This window comes from Macaca fascicularis, chromosome 5, assembly GCF_037993035.2.
Source record: "Macaca fascicularis isolate 582-1 chromosome 5, T2T-MFA8v1.1".
NCBI classification, from domain to species: Eukaryota; Metazoa; Chordata; class Mammalia; order Primates; family Cercopithecidae; genus Macaca; species Macaca fascicularis.
In genome coordinates this window covers 2,621,424-2,641,355 of record NC_088379.1, presented here as the reverse complement: position 1 = coordinate 2,641,355, position 19,932 = coordinate 2,621,424, and the positions used below count along the sequence as shown (strand labels likewise).

Here is a 19,932-nt window from a genome sequence, read left to right as displayed (position 1 = left end):
GGCAGCAGGCAAAGAGAGCTTGTGTAGGGAAACTCCCCCTTATAAAAGCATCAGATCTCTTTTTCTTTTTTTTGAGACGAAGTCTCACTCTGTTGTCCAAGCTGGAGTGCAGTGGCGCGATCTTGCTCACTCTAACCTCCACCTCCTGGGTTCAAGCGATTCTCCTGCCTCAGCCTCCCAAATAGCTGGGACTACAGGCATGCACCACCATGTCCAGCTAATTTTTGTATTTTTAGTAGACACAGGGTTTCGCTCGTCTTAAACTCCTAACCTCGTGATTCCGCCCGCCTTGGCCTCCCAAAGTGCTGGGATTACAGGCATGAGCCACCGCATCTGGGCCTAGAACATCAGATCTCTTTGATATTTACTCACCATCATGAGAACAGGATGGGAAAGACCTGCCCCTAAGATTCAATTGCCTCCCACTAGGTCCCTCCCACAACATGTGGGAATTCAATATGAGATTTGGGTGGGGACACAGCCAAACCATATCAGCACCTGTATTCCCAGCTACTTGGGAGACTGAGACAAGAGGATCACTTTAGCTTAGAAGTTTGAGGCTGTAGGCTGGGCACAGTGGCTCATGCTTATAATCCCAGCACTTTGGGAGGCTGAGGCGGGCATATCACCTGAAGTCAGGAGTTCAAGACCAGGTGGGCCAACATAGTGAAACCCTGTCTCTACTAAAAATACAAAAATGAGCCAGGTGTGGTGGTGCCCACTTGTAATCGCAGCTACTCGGGAGGCTGAGACAGGCAAATCACTTGAACCCAGGAGGTGGAGGTTGAAGTGAGTTGAGACTGTGCCACTGCACCACTCCAGCCTGGGTGACAGAGCAAGATTCTGTCTTTAAAAAAAAACAAAAACAAAAACAAAAACAAGTTTTAGGCTGTACTGTGCTATATAATTGCACCTGCAAATGGCCACTGCACTCCTCCCTGGGAAACATAGGAAGACAACCTTCTCTTAAAAAAAAAAAAAGAAAAGAAAAGGGCCGGATGTGGTGGCTCACACCTGTGATTCTAGCACTTTGGGAGGCCGAGGCGGGTGGATCATAAGGTCAGGAGTTCAAGACCAGGCTGGCCAACATGGTGAAACCCCGCCTATACTAAAAATACATAAAATTAGCCACGCGTGGTGGCGCGTGCCTGTAATCCCAGCTACTTGGGAGGCTGAGGCAGGAGAATTGCTTGAACCTGCGAGGTGGAGGTTGCAGTGCTGAGATCGTGCCACTGCACTCCAGCCTGGGTGACAGAGTGAGACTCTGTCTCAAAAACAAAAACAAAAACCAAACCAAACAAAAAAAACCACAGATGATCGTGATGGGAGAATAGAAGAGAACATTTCTACCTGAGGCATTTTCAACTTTTCAACTTGCAAGAGTAGGAGGCCAGAACCAACACTGGAAGACAGCAAGAAGGTACTTAGAAAGGAAGCAAATTTTAGTGCAGGTAACACAGAATGCTGCCATATTTAGCAGCAGAATTTAGCAGTAGTTTGGCTAAAGAAAGAGGTGAGGTGCGGCAGATAGGCAAATGCCTAGGCCCTAGGACAACTTCCCCTAGCTGGTGAGAGGAGAAAACTTAGGAACAATAACTCTGAGGAATACAATACAGTCACTGAGAATCAATAACGTTTCTTGAGGGTATTTATCAGACTCCTCTGGGATGAAAGCAAAAATAAAGATACTATTAAGTTTTGTTTTTACTATTTGAAGTTTCTAGAAACATTGGCCATGTGCTTTCCCACCACACAAAAAAAAGCACAAGACATAACAAAGCCTAACAAAAGAACAAAGGTAGGAGTCAGGGGTTAAGTTGCAAGCTCTGCTTACTAACTGTGTGACCTTGGGCAAGTGGCCCTGATCTCCCCGTGCCTCAGGAAGAGTAAAATGGGGCTAACTACAACAACTACTTTATAGGGTGGTTCTGTAAGATAGTGAGAAGTAGGGAATCACTCAACCGTAGATATTAATCACGAATCAGGAGTCTGAGACCAGCCTGGGCAATATGGCAAGACTCAGTCTACAAAAATTTGTTAAAAATTAGCCAGGTGTGGGCCGCGCGAGGTGGCTCACGAGGTCAGGAGATCGAGACCATCCTGGCTAACATGGTGAAACCCCGTCTGTACTAAAAACACAAAAAACTAGCCGGGCGTGGTGGCAGGTGCCTGTAGTCCCAGCTACTCGGGAGGCTGAGGCAGGAGAATGGTGTGAACCCGGGAGGCGGAGCTTGCAGTGAGCTGAGATCCCGCCACTGCACTCCAGCCTGGGCGACAGAGCGAGTCTCCGTCTCAAAAAATAAATTAGCTAGGTGTGGTGGCATGCGCCTGTAGTCCCAGCTACTTGGGAGGCTGAGGCGAGTTATGATTGCACCAATGCACTCCAACTGGGTCAACAGGGAGAGATTCTCTTAAAAAATAAATAAAAGGCCGGGCGCGGTGGCTCAAGCCTGTAATCCCAGCACTTTGGGAGGCCGAGACGGGTGGATCACGAGGTCAGGAGATCGAGACCATCCTGGCTAACACGGTGAAACCCCATCTCTACTAAAAAATACAAAAAACTAGCCGGGCGAGGTGGCGGGCACCTGTAGTCCCAGCTGCTCAGGAGGCTGAGGCAGGAGAATGGCGTAAACCCGGGAGGTGGAGCTTGCAGTGAGCTGAGATCCGGCCACTGCACCCCAGCCTGGGCGACAGAGCAAGACTCCGTCTCAAAATAAATAAATAAATAAATAAATAAATAAAAAATGCTAATGATCATTTGAGTCTTCATAAAGTCGTAATCTTTTTTGCTGGTGAAGGGTCTTGCCCTGATGATGGCTGCTGACGGATCAGGGCGGTGGCTGATGAAGGTTGGGGCAGCTCAGGGCGGGGGCTGACAAAAGTTGGGGCAGCTGTGACAATTTCCTTTTCTTGTTTTTTGAGATGGAGTTTTGCTCTTGCTGCCCAGGCTGGAGTGCAATGGTGCGATTCTGGCTCACTGCAACCTCTGCCTCCCTAGTTCAAGCAATTCTCCTGCCTCAGCCTCCCGAGTAGCTAGGATTACAGGCATGCGCCACCAAGCCCGGCTAATTTTTTTGTATTTTTAGTCGAGACGGGGTTTTTCCATGTTAGCCAGGCTGGTCTGGAACTCCCAACCTCAGGTGATCCGCCTGCCTCGGCCTCCTAAAGTGCTGGGATTATAGGTGTGAGCCACCATACTGGGTCAATTGCGATAATTTCTTAAAATGAAGTTTGCTGCATCAGTTGTCTCTTCCTTTCATGAAAGATTTCTCTGTAGCATGCAATGCTGTGTGACAGTATTTCACCCACAGTGGAACTTCTTTCAAAATTGGAGTCGATTCTCTCAAACCCTGCCACTGCTTTATTAACTAAGTTTATAAAATATTCTAAATCCTTTGTTATAATTTCAGCAATGTTCACTGCACCTTCAGCAGTAAATTCCACCTCAAGAGACTACTTTCTCTGCCTGTCCACAGGAAGCAACTCTCCATCTGCTCAAGTTTTATTATAAAATAACAGCAATTCAATCACAACTTCAGCTTCTGCTTTCTTTTTCTTTTTTTTTTTGAGACGGAGTCTCGTTCTGTCAACCAGGCTGGATGGAGTAGCAATGGCATGATTTAGGCTCGCTGCAACCTCCGCCTCCCGGGTTCAAGCGATTCTCCTACCGCCTTGCCCAGCTCTTTTATTTTTTTGAGACAGAGTCTCACTCTGTTGTCCATGCTGGAGTGCAGTGGCCCGATCTTGGCTCACTGCAACCTCTGCTTCCTGGGTCCAAGCAATTCGCCTGCCTCAGCCTCTGGAGTAGCTGGGATTACTACGCAGTAATAATCCTACCACCACACCCAGCTAATTTTTGTATTTTTAGTAGAGACAAGGTTTCACCATGTTGGCCACGGTGGTCTGGAACTCCTGACCTCAAGTGATCTCAAGTCTGCCTCAGCCTCCCAAAGTGCTGGGATTACAGGCATGAGCCACCAGGCCCAGACTTCAGGCTCTACTTCTAATTCTAGTTCTCTTGCTATTTCCACCACATTTAGTTACTTTTTCCACTGAAGTCTAGAACCCCTCAAAGTCATCCATGACGGTCAGAATCAAGTTCTTGTTGTGTTAATCAAATTTTTTTTTTTTTTTTTGAGACACAGTCTCTCTGTTCCCAAGACTGGAGTGCAGCGGCGGGATCTCGGCTCACTGCAAGCTCTGCCTCCTGGATTCACACCATTCTCCATTCTCCTGCCTCAGCCTCTGGAGTAGCTGGGACTACAGGCTCCCGCCATGACGCCCAGCTAATTTTTTGTATTTTTAGTAGAGATGGAGTTTCACCGTGTTAGCCAGGATGGTCTCGATCTCCTGACCTTGTGATCCACCCGCCTCGGCCTCCCAAAGTGCTGGGATTACAGGCGTGAGACAACGCGCCTGGTCCTTTTTCTTTTTTTTTAAAGACAGAATCCCACTCTCGCCCAGGCTGTAGTGCAGAGGCGCAATCTCAGCTCACTGCAGCCTCTACCTCCTGGGCCCAAGCGATTCTCCTACCTCAGGCTCCCAAGTAGCTGGGACTACAGGAGCGTGCCACCATACCTGGCTAATTTTTGTATTTTCTTGGTAGAGATGGGGTTTCACCATGTTGGGCAGGCTGGTCTCGAGCTCCTGATCTCAGGTGATCTGCCCACCCCAGCCTCCCAAAGTGCTGGGATTACAGGCGTGAGCCACCATGACCTACTGATGTTGATATTTTGACCTCCCATGAATCACAAATATATATATATATATATATATATTTTTTTTTTCTTTTTTGAGATGAAGTCTTGCTCTGTTGCCCAGGCTAGAGTGCAATGGTGCGATCTCGGCTCACTGCAAGCTCCTCTTTCTGGGTTCACACCATTCTCCTGCCTCAGTCTCCCGCATAGCTGAGACTACAGGTTCCCACTGCCACGTCCGGCTAATTTTTTGTATTTTTAGTAGAGATGGGGTTTCACCATGTTAGCCAGGATGGTCTTGATCTCCTGACCCTGTGATCCACCGCGCCTGGCGACAAATATTCTGTTTTTTTGTTTTTTTTTTTGAGACGGAGTCTTGCTCTGTTGCCCAGGCTGGAGTGCAGTGGCTGGATCTCAGCTCACTGCAAGTTCCGCCTCCCGGGTTTACGCCATTCTCCTGCCTCAGCCTCCCGAGTAGCTGGGACTACAGGCGCCCGCCACCTCGCCCGGCTAGTTTTTTGTATTTTTTAGTGGAGACGGGGTTTCACCATGTTAGCCAGGATGGTCTCGATCTCCTGACCTCGTGATCCGCCCGTCTCGGCCTCCCAAAGTGCTGGGATTACAGGCTTGAGCCACCACGCCCAGCCTGACAAATATTCCTAATGGTATCTAGAATAGTGTATCCTTTCAGGAGGTTTTTAATTTACATTGTTGAGACCCATCAGAGGAATCACAATCTATGTAGCTATAGCCTTACAAAACGCATTTCTTTCCCCTGGTCCCGCCCTTTTTTTTTTTTTTTTTTTTTTTAAGAGATTGGCAGTGGAGGGGGTGGTCTCACTATGCTGCCCAGGCTGGTCTCTAACTCCTGAGCTCAAGGGATCCACCTGCTTTGGCCTCCCAAAGCGCTGCGAGTACAGGCATGAGCCAACGTGCTCAGCCCCAAAATGCATTTCTTAAGTAAGATTTGAGAGTTGAAATTACTCCTTGATCCATGGGCTGCAGAACAGATGTTAACATTAATCTCATTCATCTCCATGAGACCTCTTTGGTGACTAAGCACATTCTCAGTGAGCAGTAATATTTTGAAAGAAATCTTTTTTTTCTGAGCTGTAGATCTCAATAGTGGGCTTAAAATATTCAGTAAAACATACTGTAAACAGATATGCTACTACACAGGCTTTCTTGTTTCACCGATCAGCACACAGTAGATTTCTGCATAATTCTTAAGGGCCCTAGGATTTTCAGAATGGTAAATGAGCACTGGTTACAATTTAGTCACGGGTCACATTAGCCCCTAACAAGAGAATCAGCCTGTCCTTTGAAGCCAGGCATTGATCTTTCTCTGGCTATGAAAGTCCTAGATAGTATTTTTTTTTTCCATATAAGGCTGTTTCATTTACATTGAAAGTCTGTTGTTCAGTGTGGCCACCTTCATCAATTATTTTAGCTATATATTCTGCATAACTTGCTGCAGCTTCTACATCAATGCTTACTGCCTCAACCTTACACTTTCACATTACAGAGGCGGCTTCCTTCCTTAAACCTCATGAACCAACCTCTGCCAGTTTCAAACTTTTCTTCTGCAGCTTCCTCACCTTTCTCACTCTTCACAGAACTGAAGAGAGTTAGGGCCTTAAATCTGGATTAGGCTTTCGCTTAAGGGAATGTCACGGATGGTTTGATCTATCCAGACCACTAAAACTTTCTCCCTATCAGCAATAAGGCTGTTTGGCTAATCATTCATGCGTTCACTGGGGTAGCATTTTAATTTCAAGAACTCTTCCTTTGCATTCACAACTTGGCCAACTGTTGTTCAGCACAAGAGGCCTAGCTTTTGGCCTATCTCAACTTTTGATATGCCTTTCTCACTAAGGTTAATCATTTCTTAACTTGATTTAAAGTAAGAGAGATTCAATTGACTGTTCCTTTTGTCTGGACACTGTAGGGTCACTGACTGGCCTAATTTCAATATTGTGTCTCAAGGAATAGAGAGGCCTGAGAAGAGAGACTGGGAACTGCCAGTCAGTGGAACTGTTACTAGACACCCAACTTTTACCAGTTAAGTTCACCATCTTATATTAGTGCTATTCATGGTAACCCAAAACACTGACCACAGCTCACCGTAACAGATGCAATAATGAAAAGGTTTGGGGCTGGGCATGGTGGTTCATGCCTGTAATCCCAACACTTTGGAAGGCCAAGGCAGGCAGATCACTTGAGGTCAGGAGTTCGAGATCAGCCTGGCCAACATGGTGAAATCCCGTCTCCACTAAAAATACAAAAATTAGCTGAGTGTGGTAGTATGTGCCTGTAATCCCAGCTACTCCGGAGGCTGGGGCAGGAGAATCACTTGAGCCCAGGCAGCAGAGGTTACAGTGAGGCCGAGAACATGCCATTGCACTCCATCCTGGGTGACTGAGATTCCATCTCAAAAAAAAAAAATGTTTGAAATATTGTGAATTACCAAAACTTGACACAAGAGACACGAAGTGAGCACATGCTGTTGGAAAAATGGCTGGCACTTACAGACTTGCTCGACGAATACTTGCTATAAACCTTCACCTTGCAAAAAAGGCAATATGTGCAAAGCACAATAAAATGAGGTATCTCTTATTCCCTCCATCCTCACCCAGCTACAGGAGGGCCAGCACCACGACTGTTGACTGCTGTAAGTTTGGCATACAGGACACCTCAAAAATATGCTACTTCGATCTTGAGGAGAGTGAAATATCTTACTCATTTTATGTACAAAGCACAGATGTGTATACATTCTATAAAAATAGTTTACGTATGGCATTAAGATTTCATGAAGATTAGAAAAACAATGTTTACAAAAGCTCCTTACAAAGGTAGTAATTTAAGATCAATAAACGATGTATTAAAGTAAGATTTTTGGAAGCTCAAATTCAGGCAATACAAAAGCCAGCAACACAGCTTGCTACTCAAATGTCCCTATTTCATCTCAAACTCACAGTAAAACTGAACCCAATGTATCCTTGTCCATTAACAAGTAAAACACCAAGAAAACAACAAAACATTCCCTTCAATGTCTCTTTTACTGTCAGCGGTCCCAAAACTCCTGGTCACCGAATTCAAAAGCCTAATCCTGCAGTTAAGACTTAATCTCATCTGCTGCCAAAGAGCCGGCTTTGTGACCTTGGGCAGACTACCTCACTTTTCTGGACCTCAGTCTCCCCAACCACTTGGACACTGTAAGTCAGATTCCAGAGCTGAGACCCAACGTCTGGCTCAAGAACTTCGTGCAGAAACAGAACAAAAGTTATTAAGACTGTGAACGTCTATGGGAACCGACAAGTGAAAGACAAAAGCTGAAATCCCTACCAAAACTGCTTGCCCAAGCTCTATCCTTTTCCCTGTTTCCTCGATGGATCAAAGGCGGAAAAGCGGTGTTTACTAGCAACTCTTTTTCGGGTCTTGAGAATCTTCATACGCCAGCCTACAGGCGCGCCAGAGGGTGAAGGGCCCGAGCGGTGCAGGGCTGGGCCGCAAGCCTCACAGTCACACGTTCCACCAACCATCAGCCGGGGCCCGGAAGCGCGTCCGGAAGTCGAGGCCCTACCAAGTTTTAGACTGCGACCTCGGCGCCCCACACTGTCAGTCCCGCACCCGTACTCAGATCCTCCCGACCTACAAAAGGCCCCGCCATGCGGCCCGGGCACCCGGGCACCCGGGCAAACTCGCAGGCCCCACGATGGCGGGGCGGCTGCACGAACACACAAAGGAGACGTCGTCAGCGGGGAACAAAAACCCTGCCCAGGTCTCCCCCCTAACAGCACACCCTGCCCGACTCTCCGAGTGACCTTGGGGGCGTTCCTGCCCTTCCCAGAGCCTCAGTTTCCCTTCCTAAGCTATGGACTAAGCCCCATGGCCGCGGCCCGCCAGGGTGAGCCGAGACCCAGACGCAGGCCTCTTAACTTCTGTCGCCCGCGCCAAGCCGGGTTAGGTGCGCCCGCGCGGAAGGCGGTGCGAGCGGCCAGAGCTGGCTCGAGGTCCCGGGCTGCGGAGTCTCGGCCGGGTGGAGCCGCGCGGGCCGAGGCCTCTGTAGGCCGCGAAGCCGCCTAAACCTCGCATCTGCACAGGCCCTGATTTGCCGCTGCTTCCCCGCAAAGCCCAGCCTAACCTGGAGCTAGTTAAGTCCGCAGGCGCCGCCGCCGTCGCACTCGAGAGAAGAAGCTGCTTCTCCAGCCGCCCAGGAGAGCCCCTCGAGAAAGATGCCGCCGCCTCAACAGCAACCCACTTCCGCTTCGGAGGCCTCGGCTCCGCCCCCCGCCGTGTGCCCATTGGCCGCCCGCCTACCCTACTTCCGCGGTTGGCCGGGTAAGGACAAATTTTTAAATCCTATTGGATAAGAAAACCATCTGTTACCACTTTAAAGCGCGCCTCTTTCCGCCCCCGCCCACAATCGAGCGCCCTAATTCGCACCTTCCGGCAAGAGACGGCGCGGGAGCGGCCCCGCCCGCAAGGCCTTCCGGGAGTCGCGGTCTCAGGGCCGACCGGGCTCCTGTACCCGGCTGCGACTGACTGTCCCAACGCCGCCAGCGACTGCCCGCCGACTGCCTCCGGAGCCGAGCGGGCCCCGAACCTTCCCATTCCTAGTTTTCGAACCGCACACCAGCTGCCGTGCCCCTGGTTCGACGCAGCTGGCCGGGACGCGGAGCTGGTAGTTCGTCCCGCCCGCCGTTCCGCGCCCCTCTCCTGGCTCTTGTTTCCCCGCCTCTTAACGATGCCTTTGTGAGGAAGGTTGCTGGGCCTGGGGACTATGACGATCGGCTGGAAACCAGGCCTGGCCCTGTTTCAGCGCCCCCGCGTGCCAAGCCCTGGGCCGGCGTGCGGGTGCCTGCCCCTGAGAGGAACCTGGAACTTTTGCAGGCTGGGGTGCAGACGTGTACCTAACAGATGAAGAGTGTGGAGGATTGGAGGACTCAGGGCAGCACGGCACAGGTGCATGCAGGTCCCCGGTCGGACTGGAGAATGGGTGGTGGGTTTCTTGAGCTCCAGTCCCTGAGCTGGACTTTGACGTGGGTTTAGCAACCAGGAAAAAATCCCACCTTGTCCCTGCTGCCTGAGAATACCCAGACCTTAGTCCATGGCCAGCATCTCTGGTCCCTCGGCACCCCCAGGCAATGTGAAGGTCACCCCAAATGCCTTGGGTTGCATTGTTTTCTTACACTGAGTTTCTGTTTGTTTTGAGATGGAGTTTCGCTCTTGTCGCGCTGGCTGGAGTGCAGTGGCGCGATCTCGGCTCACTGCAATCTCCAACCTCCAACCTGGATTCTCGTGATTCTCCTGCCTCAGCCTCCCGAGTAGCTGGGATTAGAGGCGCCTGCCACCACACCCGGTTAATTTTCTTTGTATTTTTAGTAGAGACGGGGTTCCATCATGTTGGCCAGGCCAGTCTCGAACTCCTGACCTCAGGAGATCCACCCTCCTTGGCCTCCCAAAGTACTGGGATTACAGGTGTGAGCCACTTCGCCCGGCCACCGTACAGTAAGTTTCTAACCTCGAAAATGGAGTCAAATAATGGAATGACAAGGCAGATAGAAACCAGAGCATTAACGTTTTTGCGTTGTGTTTACAAACAATATGTGTTTGCTATTTTCTGTAATTGTAAGGAAATCTGGCATGGTAGAGTATCTGATAGATAAATCTAATTCTCATGTAAAATATCTAAGTATTTGTGTGTGTGTGTGTTTTGAGACGAGGTGTCACTCTGTCACCCAGGCTGGAGTGTGGTGGCACGATCATGCCTCACTGCAGCCTTGGCCTCCCCAGGTTTAGATGATCAACCCACCTTGGCCTCCCAAATAGCTGGGACCACAGGTGTGTGCCACCATGCCTAGCTAATTTTTTTTTTTTTTTTTTTTTTGTGGACACTGGCTTTTGCCATGTTGCCCAGTCTTGTCTTGAAGTCCCAGGCTCAGGCTATCTGCTTGCCTCGACCTCCCGAAGTGTTGGGATTACAGGCATGAACCATCACACCCTGCCCTAGGTATTCGATTTTTGATAGTGATTGTAAGTTGAAAGGTATTCCAAAGTTTGTGATTATAATTGGAACAAAGAGAACTTAAAAGTTTAAGAGAAATGTAGACATTTAATATACCTATGAGAATTATTTAAATATTAATACTTGATAAGGCAGACAACTGAAATGCTAAAGAATAAAATTAGATTCTACATGTATAAATGCAGTTGAAAATGTTTAAGAGAATTTCAGTTCATAAATGGAGCCGTACATGATTAATCAAAATGGTGGTTAAAAATGATCAGATTTAGGCTGGGCATGGTGGCTCTCACCTGTAATCTTTTTTTTTTTTTTTTTTTGAGATGGAGTCTGTCACCCAGGCTGGAGTGCAGTGGCATGATGTCGGCTCACTGCAAGCTCCGCCTCCCAGGTTCATGCCATTCTCTTGCCTCAGCCTCCCAAAGTGCTGGGATTACAGGCGTGAGCCACCACACCCGGCCTCGCCTGTAATCTTAACACTTTCGGAGGGTGAGGTGGGAGGATTGCTTGAGCTGAGGAGTTTATAGATGAGCCTGGGTAACATGGTAAAACCCCGTCTCCACCAAAAAAAAAAAAAAAAAAATTATCCGGGTGTGGTGGCATGTCCCTGTGGTCCCAGCTACTCAGGAGGCTGAGGCAGGAGGATTGCTTGAGCCCAGGAGGTCATGGCTGCAGTGAGCTGTGATTGCATGTCAGCCTGAGTGACAGAATTAGACCCTCTCTCTCTCTCAAAAAAAAAAAAAAAAAATCAGATTTAGAAAGAGTAATATGGCCGGGCACGGTGGCTCAAGCCTGTAATCCCAGCACTTTGGGAGGCCGAGATGGGCGGATCACGAGGTCAGGAGATCGAGACCATCCTGGCTAACACGGTGAAACCCTGTCTCTACTAAAAAATACAAAAAAAACTAGCCGGGTGAGGTGGCGGGGGCCTGTAGTCCCAGCTACTCGGGAGGCTGAGGCAGGAGAATGGCGTAAGCCCGGGAGGCGGAGCTTGCAGTGAGCTGAGATCCGGCCACTGCACTCCAGCCTGGGCAACAGAGCAAGACTCTGTCTCAAAAAAAAAAAAAAAAAAAAGAGTAATATTAGTAATTTGTATTTTACAGCCTAAGGAAAAGTTAGGGTTTTCTGTTTGTAACTGTAATACATTGAACATGTGATGTTGAAAGTCTCTACAAATACCAGTTTCATGCTCAAAGGCTGCCTTCAGCCTGGGCGACATTGTGAGACCGCATCTCTACTAAAAATAAAAAATTAGCTGGGTTTGGTGGTAAGTGCATGTAGTCCCAGCTAGTAGGGAGGATGAGGCAGGAGGATCACTTGAGCCCGGGAGTTTAAAACTGTATGAGCTATCATCACGTCACTGCACTCCAGCCTGGGTGACAAAGCGAGACCCTGCCTCAAAAACAAAAACAAACAAAAGCTGCCTTTAAGTCTTCTCCAAGCCTCACTTGCACTGAACTTGTTCCTTCACAAATAGCGCTTCCCTTGGGCCCTGAACACCTGCAGCTTGGCGAAAAGACTGGGACCTTGGTGCTCCCGTAGTCCCACATGTGGAAACCAGCTGAATGCAGGTTCCGGGGCCTCACACCAGATACTGAATCTGCTTTCTTCACTATTTCCAAAGAAAGCCCCTGCCCAAGTGGGTCTCAGATGCTATGCATAGGACCTTCTGACTAGCCTGTACTCAGGCAAAGTGTCCACTCCCCAGGCAGTCCAGCCAGGAAAGGTTCAGAGAGGGATTGTCAGCACTAGCTGGGTCATATCTCACTCTGGCTGGCCCCCTTTGGGGGAGTAGCTTGATTTTCTGTAAAGAGCCTATGCAGGGAGGGGAGGCAGGGGCCCCCACTGTGAAGGCCCTGGGCCCTTAAGGGTGTGCCCCTTAGCTATTTCTCTGGAACAGACCACCCCAAAGCTTGATACTTTGAACGATAGACATTTATTGTTGCTCATGAATCTACAAGACAGTGGGGCTGGGGGAGGTTCTTGTCCGTCTGCTCTCATTTTGTGCTCTGCTGCTCTAGGATGGCCTCTGAGATAACGGGCTCTCCTCCACATGGTGTCTGATCCCAGCAGGCCACCCTAGTCATGCTCACATGGGGCCTGGGCAAGGTTCCCTGGGAACTCAAAGGCCACCTGAGGCCCAGACTCAGAACTGACACATGGTTACTTCTGCTGCACCCTATTAGCCAAAGAAAGTCACTAGGCCGGACCAGATGCAAGGGCTGGGGGAAACAGACTCCGCCTCTTGGTGGGAGGTGTAAAGTCACACGGCAAGGGGCCGAGATACACAGACTTTTTGCCATCTATCACACGATGCCTACTCCCAGGCCACAACTTTAGGGAGTGGTCCCAGGCCTGCTCCCACCTCGGTTTGTATGAGGAGAGGCCCCAGGTGCTCTCAAGCTAGCTCTAAGCGGCTGCTCAGTCCAGGAGGGGACTTGTTACCTGCCAACCAACAGTGTTGGCAATAGTACCCTCAGTTTGTTAGCTGCCACATCCCCCCTCCGCTCCTGAGGCCAGCCTCCTAGGTGAAGGGTAATTCTCCACCTTGCCACAGTGCTTCAGGCACCCTTGCAGACCTTCCCCCACAGCAGGAACTGGCTCAGCACAAGCATGTTCAATTCAGGCCAGTGAGGCTGGGGCAACTGTTCTTTGTCCCTCAGGCTGGAACTGCTACCAGACTGGATCTGGCACATCGTGAAGTCTGCCACCTTTGGATTGGCATTATGAGAGCTAATAAATCCCCCTTTGAAACCTCCAGAGCTCAGAGGGGCTCTCTGGGCCAGGCATCATCGATGTATTCCGTCAATATCAAATTAAATGTGTTTGGATCACACAACACAGAATGTGAGCAATGTTTCTTCCTTTTTTTTTGAGATGGCATTTTGCTCTTGTCACCAGGCTGGAGTGCAGTGGTGCATTCTCAGCTCACTGCAACCTCCGTCTCCTAGGTTCAAGCAATTCGATTCTCTTGCATCAGTTTCCCGAGTAGCTGGGATTACAAGCACCCGCCACTACGCCCAGCTAATTTTTGTATTTTTAGTAGCAACGGGGTTTTGCCATGTTGGCCAGGCTGGTCTTAAACTCCTGACCTCAGGTGATCCATCTGCCTCAGCCTCCCAAAGTGCTGGGATTACAGGTTTGAGCCCCCTTGCCCAGCCAATGTTTATTTCTTTAAATAAAATTTAATCTGCTCCCAGCTGCAATTCTACAGAGGTGGACATTCTTCTCCTTACCCACCTGGGTGGTAAAATCCTGGGGTTCTCACAAACTCAGAATATTGGAGTAGGGCTCTGGTCCTTTAGTCTGTTCTTGTCACTGCCAAGATGCCTGCCTTCCTGGGCTGAGTGTACCCTGGGACTCAGCCTCCTCATCTGAGGTGCCATCTCCTCTGCAGGCCCAAGGAGAATATTGGGAGTTGGGGGTGGAAACATATCTCCCCTGGACATCTATCTTAAATCTGTTAGTTTCCACTCCCCAACCCCTTACTGCTCACCACCCCACGGACTTGACCCTCTTCTCTCTTTCCTGGGAAGAAGATGGCTTAATGTACTTTCTTCTTGAGGCTGACTTTCACCAGCAGGCATTCACTCAGCAAGCCTGTCCTCAGGGTGGAACCCTCTCTAGCCCACCGGGTCCCAGGACACTGCAGAACCAATCCATCTTGGTCCCTGCCCTGGGTGAAGTCCTGTCTCCAGTGGACCTGATCTTGTTGGATCTGGGCTGCTTCTGATGCTAGAGAAAGGGGAGGAGGGGGTGCTCTAAAGTCACCCAGGCCCAGCTCTGGGTTCTGGCCCTCTAGGCAGGTCACATTGCCTCTCTGAGCACCTGTGGCCTCATCAGCAGAACAGGGGCAGGCCAGTTCCTAGGTCCCTGGACGGTAGTGAGGATGGTGGAGGTGCGTGAAGGGCCAGTGCAACGTTGGCACTCAAGAATCCTGGCCACTTCCCTAGCCAAACGCACACTGACAGTCGCCACTCAGTCTTGGGGGTTCCCTAGGTGAAGCCACCTGGATGCCGGCAAAGGGTGGGGGTTCCAGATTTCCACATCCGAAGGAGTTCTGGGAGTTCCAAGAGGTGGGCACCAGGAATGCCTTGTGCTAGGGAAGTGCTAGGACCTGGGCCGGGGTGGCCAGATTTCGCTTATAAAATTGCAGGATGCCCAGTTAAGTTGAATTCCCGATAAGGAGAGGATACATTTTTAGCATAAGTTTGCCCCCACGCAGTAACTGGGCGTCCTGCCTTTTTATCTGGCAATCCTTTTCTGGGCAGATGGGGGCTAGGGAGGGAGAGGGGTGCGGGGGCAGGTGCAGCGGGGCCAAGGGGGTCCCGGCCAAGGAAGAGGAGGCGCGCACCGCGGGCCGCACGCTTTATTGGGGCGGTGGGGGTGGGGGTGGCCCGCAAGCGGCTGGGGCGCGCTCTGCCCGGCTCAGGCGGCCTCCAGGCGGCGCGCGGGCCCCGGTCCGGAGCCTCCCTGCTGCAGCGCCTGCAGCCTGCGCTCGCGGCTCCGCTCCAGCTCCAGCCAGTGCTGCGCCTCTAGCTGCGCCTGCAGGTCGGAGAACGCGTCGGCGCGGGCAGGGACGCCCCCCACCGCCTCCCGCGCCCGCCTCTGAGTAGCTCCTGGCTGCGGCCCGGAGCGGATCTCCCCGCCATCCCCCCCTCCTCGACGCCGGTCCCTGCGCGCCGCGCCCGCCATCCCCACCCGGCCCCGGCTTTCAGTCGCCCGGGCTCCTCCCACCAACCCGGACTCACGCGGGGCTTGGGGCCCGCGGCCCGCGGCGCCGACACGTGCAGCAAGGCCGCCTGCCTGCTGCGCTCGGCCGCCCTCTCCGAGATCCTGCGCCGCAGCTGCTGCACGCGCTCGTCCTGCGAGGGGGCCTCCGGGGCCGCCGCAAGGGCCTTCTTCTCCTCCCACCTGGCAGGCGACGCGGCGGCCTCAGAAACGGGCCGCCGGGAGGCCCAGGCCAGACCCATGATGCCACCTGTGTCCAAGCGACGCGGGGACAAGGAGCTACGCGGCCGGAGAGGTTCACCGGAATAATTTAGGACACACAGCGAAGCCCAGGGGCCGCGGTGCGCTCCCAGACAGGACCACCGCGCAGGGGCTGGGGGTGGGGGGGTCTCCAGCACTTCTACCCTTTTGCTCTTTTTTTCTTTTTAAAAATTTTTGTTGTTGTTGTTTGTTTGTTTGTTTGAGGCAGGGTCTCACTGTCGCCCAGGCTGGAGTGCAGTGGCATGATCGTGGCTCACTGCAGCCTTGACCTCCCAGGCTCAAGCAATCCTCCCACCTCAGCTTCCCAAAATGCTGGGATTACAGGCGTGAGCCACGGTGCCTGGCAGCTTTTTAAAAACTTAACATTTTTTAAAAAAGGTATTACAGGTGTACTAAGTATATGCATAACTGGGGTACAAATGTGAAAGCCCCCTTTGACCTCACACTCTTTTGTCTCTTGCCTGGAGGTACTCCCTGCTAACGCTGTGGTGCTATGGTGTGCATCTCCACAGGTATCTGCAGACATGGCCCTTGATCCTTCTGATGGTATATATCGTTCCCTGCTGGCTTTGGCGTCCGGAGACCTCACAGCTTTGGGGTATTTGCATGTGCTGTTCCCCTGTCTCCACCACTCTTGTCTCACTGTCCAGGTCGCCCCTGGTGAATGTATGGCCTGGGGCCTGAGTGCATTCCTGAGCCCTGCTCTAACTTTTTTAGCAGGAAGTAGACCTTTGGAGGCACCCTGACACCAACCAGGCTGCATCTGAGCTCTGCCAGGCCGTGGCCAGCAGCTGGAAGTGAGAGCTGTCCAGGTGTTTGCCACCTTGGGGATCTGGTGGGCAGCCAGCCAGCCCTGAACAGCACCAGCAGCGGTTGCCCTGTGCGTCCTCTGAATTGCAACCAGAGCAGCAGCCCCTCCAAGGACCAATAGTGAAGGGTTCTCTTCCATCAGCAATGATTAGTCCTTCCTTCTGTCTTCCCTGTCATCCACCCCACCCAGTCCCACTCAGAAACTTTCTCTGGAGCCCTGTATGCCAGGCTCCAAACAAGGCTCTGCTACAACAGCTGGGCCTCCCTGGGAACTAGGCCAGGGTCCAGAGACCAGCCTGACCCCAGGGCCAGGGGACATGCCTGCCCATGTCTGACCTGGTTGCCAGGGGATAGCCACAAGGGGCTAAAAAACATCACCAGACTGTCCCCCCAACAAGTAAAAAGGCATCTGTATGTGTGTGTATGCACACGAGCTATCTGCCACCCTCAACTAGATCCTGGTTTAAAAAGAAAAAAAAAAAATTACAGCAGCAGTCTTTAAAAAATGTTAGCCAGGCTGGGCTCACGCCTGTAATCCCAGCACTTTGGGAGGCCAAGGCAGGCGGATCACGAGGTCAGGAGTTTGAGACCATCTTGGCCAACATGGTGAAACCCCATCTCTACTAAAACACAAAAAGCCAGGCATGGTGGCACACTCCTGTAGTCCCAGCTACTTGGGAGGCTGAGGCTTGAACCTGGGAGGCAGAGGGTGCAGTGAGCTGAGATTGTGCCACTGCATTCCAGCCTGGTGACAGAGCAAGACTCCATCTCAAACAAAAAAAAACACAGTTGGCCAACAGTCTTTGGACACCTGGAGAAATGTGAAACAAAAAATGAGATATTTAGATGATGTTGGGAATTTTTTTCAATTTTCTATTGGTGTCAGGGTGCTGTGGTTTTATGTAGGACGATCTTTTTTTTAGATGTATGCTGAAGTGTTTAAGAGTAAAGTGCCCGATTCCTGCAGCTACTTCCAAATGCTTCTGCAGACATAAATAGCTAGCTGGCTACGTGAAGCACATATGGTAAAAGGTTGGACCCATGAGCTGGGTGCAAAAATGACCGCATCTAGGTCATGGCATCTAAGCCATGGAAGCAGAATTTTGCACCATTCCCATGTGCCTGGAAGTCACCTAATACAATAATAGGGGTGAGGGGAGTTATGGCAAGGAACTTCCTGGGCAGGAGGGTGGCGGGTTGTTTCAAGGAGACCCACCCAGGAGGGTACAAGGCAGGCTTACTGCTCCCTGTCCACCCAGAGGCACCCTCCCCAAGCCCAGTACCAACCTCAAGGCTGCGGATCTCCCCATGGCTGCACGGCACAGCGAGATCTGCTCCACCGTGTTCTGCAGTTCCTGGCTCTTGGTGCGCTTGCCCTGAATGATTTGATCCCGCTTTTCTTCTTCCTTGCGCCGCTGATTCTCTTTGAGCAGGGCCAGCCGCTCCCGCAGCTCCACTATGGACATCTCTCCTTCCAGGCCATAGCCAGGGGTCTATGGGGTGGTAGGGGAGGCCCCAAGCTGGGCCCTGATGCTTCCCACCAGGATCCCTCCCCTGCTCCATGGGCCCACCCCTTGCCCACCTTCCCTCTGCTTCAACACTGCTTATGAAACATGCCCCCAGCCTCTCCAGCCTGGGCTCTGCTCTGCAACGCTATACCTTGTGTGGGTCTGCACGTCTCAGCTGGACTGAGGCCCCTCCACTGTGGCAAGTCCCAAATGGAGCTCATGACTATCTCCCCAGCCAGGCTTCGGGGCCTGGGGCAGACAGCCGTTTGCACTCTCCATGGCCTTGGGGCTGGGCCAGGCCCTGCAGCTGGCTCCCCGTGCTCCTCTGAGGCTTGGCCCCTCATCATGCCTTCTCACACGGGCTTCCAGCAGACCCTCCTCAACCTCCTGCTCCATCCAGCCTCCATCCAGCCTTTGAACACCTGCCCTCTCCCTACACTGCCCTTTCCACCCTGGCCCTCCCTCAACAGACAGCTCCTAAGTGGTCTCCTCCGTGAAGCCCACCTTGGCCACCCCCAGGGGTTACAGAGGACTGGCTCAGTGTCTGCCTCACCTGCGGGATTGTGAACTCTTAGGACCAGACCCAGGCCCGCGCCACATGGGTGCTAAGTCACAGAGGGTGGCAGGCCAGGTTTCAGGTGGTGCAAGACCCACCTGTGGCGCTGGTGGGAACCCTGGAAACTGCCTCCCATGGCAGTGCCAGCACGGAGGCTCCCTGAGGCATGGGCCTGTCCAGGACTGTGTCCTCACCTGGGTCAGGTCCACGAGCTTGCCCTTGCGCGTGGGCTGCGTCTCAAGTGCGCGCAGCTGGGAGATGAGTTCACAACGGCGCCGCTGCTCCTCCTGGGCCGCCTGTGCCCTGCGCCGCAGCAGCCCCCGACTCTCCTCAATCACCTCCTGAACTTGGGGGCCAAGCCAGGAGCTGAGGTGGCCGGTGGGTGTCAGGGCAGGCGCTGGACAGGGAGGCACCTCCCCCAGGGTTCCCCAGCCAGGCCCCTGGCCTCAGTGCGGCCACTTGGGAGTACCTCCCTTAAGGGGCCCCGTGACCCTTGACAGCTATAGTAGCTGGCTCAGGAAAGGGTGGTAGCACAGCACCTGAGTGGGGAAGAACGGGGCCGGGCCAGTGACACTTGGCTCCTGACTACCTGTCTGCCGTCGGCCCTTCGTGAGCTTCGTCTGGGCGGCCTTGACGTTCTTCTGCCCCTCTATCACCTGCTCCACCAGCTGCTTCCTGGACCTGTCCTCCCGGAGCCGTGTCTCCGCATGCTGCAGCATCAGCTTGGCCATCTGCTCAGACAGGGAACCTGCCACAGTGAGTGGGTCTGCACCAGCTTCCCTGCCTGGTCCCGCCCCGGCCCAGGCCACAGCATGAGGTCTGAAGGTAGACCCGGTCCCTGCCTTTGAATCACCCCCGAACCCAGGTCTAAGCCCATTCACTCCTGGCGGGGCTTTGGAGGTTGGGCCTGCTGGGGAACTTCCACCTCACGTCCTCTCCCTTCCTCCCAGCGTGGTCTTGGGGGGTACCTTCCTGCATTTGACGCCACCCAGTTTGTGGTACTTTGTTGTGGTAGCCCTAGAGACCCAGTGCACCCAGTAGCAACGTAAGCTGTTCACAGTGGAGGGAACCAGGGTAGGCAGCCCGGGGTAGGGGGGACGTGGAATACTCTGTACTACCTTTATGGCTTTTCTGTAAATTTAAAAATTGTTCTGAAATAAAAAAAATAAAAGTTTCTTTACAAATTTGGTAATACGTTGTATGGAAATAGGAGGTGAAAAAAGTGGGCACCAAAAAATACCAAAAGTCCCATCTCAGTCAACCAGACAATGAGCAAAGAGAGAACAGAGGCGGTCCACACCGGCCCTCCGCCCCCAGCCACAGCGCCAGGGGCCACGGCACGGA

The 19,932-nt window shown here is 52.1% G+C and overlaps 2 protein-coding genes and 1 long non-coding RNA gene across 8 annotated transcripts in view; 1 reads left to right on the top strand and 2 right to left on the bottom strand.

Annotated features, from left to right (window-relative positions):
* The window catches only part of RNF4 (ring finger protein 4), a 45,579-nt gene extending 36,612 nt beyond the window's left edge, over positions 1-8,967 (bottom strand). For all 3 annotated transcript variants that reach the window (XM_045393155.2, XM_074039244.1, XM_074039245.1), the window contains exon 1: positions 8,842-8,967. The gene's annotated coding sequence lies outside the window, so the exon portion shown is untranslated. The remainder of the gene's footprint in view (positions 1-8,841) is intronic.
* Positions 8,968-12,635: 3,668 nt separating this feature from the next.
* Positions 12,636-19,932, bottom strand: part of CFAP99 (cilia and flagella associated protein 99) — a 46,753-nt gene continuing 39,456 nt past the window's right edge. The window contains exons 12-16 of one of the 3 annotated variants that reach the window (XM_005554308.5): positions 19,178-19,319; positions 18,783-18,934; positions 17,812-18,017; positions 15,474-15,636; positions 12,636-15,267 (exon numbers count right to left, since the gene is read on the bottom strand). In XM_005554308.5, the coding sequence (XP_005554365.3) occupies positions 15,151-15,267; positions 15,474-15,636; positions 17,812-18,017; positions 18,783-18,934; positions 19,178-19,319 (780 nt within the window). In that variant the 3' untranslated portion in view covers positions 12,636-15,150. Of the gene's footprint in view, positions 15,637-17,807; positions 18,018-18,782; positions 18,935-19,177; positions 19,320-19,932 lie in introns of those variants that run through there. The other 2 variants (XM_065544679.2, XR_012434555.1) reach the window with 2 other exon arrangements.
* On the top strand, positions 15,182-17,161 carry LOC135970866 (uncharacterized). Of its 2 annotated transcripts, none has more exons than XR_010586708.2 (4): positions 15,182-15,794; positions 15,923-16,092; positions 16,227-16,312; positions 16,435-17,161. It is a non-coding gene; the product is annotated as an uncharacterized lncRNA (long non-coding RNA). The 2 variants fall into 2 exon arrangements; XR_012434558.1 differs by having other exon boundaries at positions 16,432-17,007.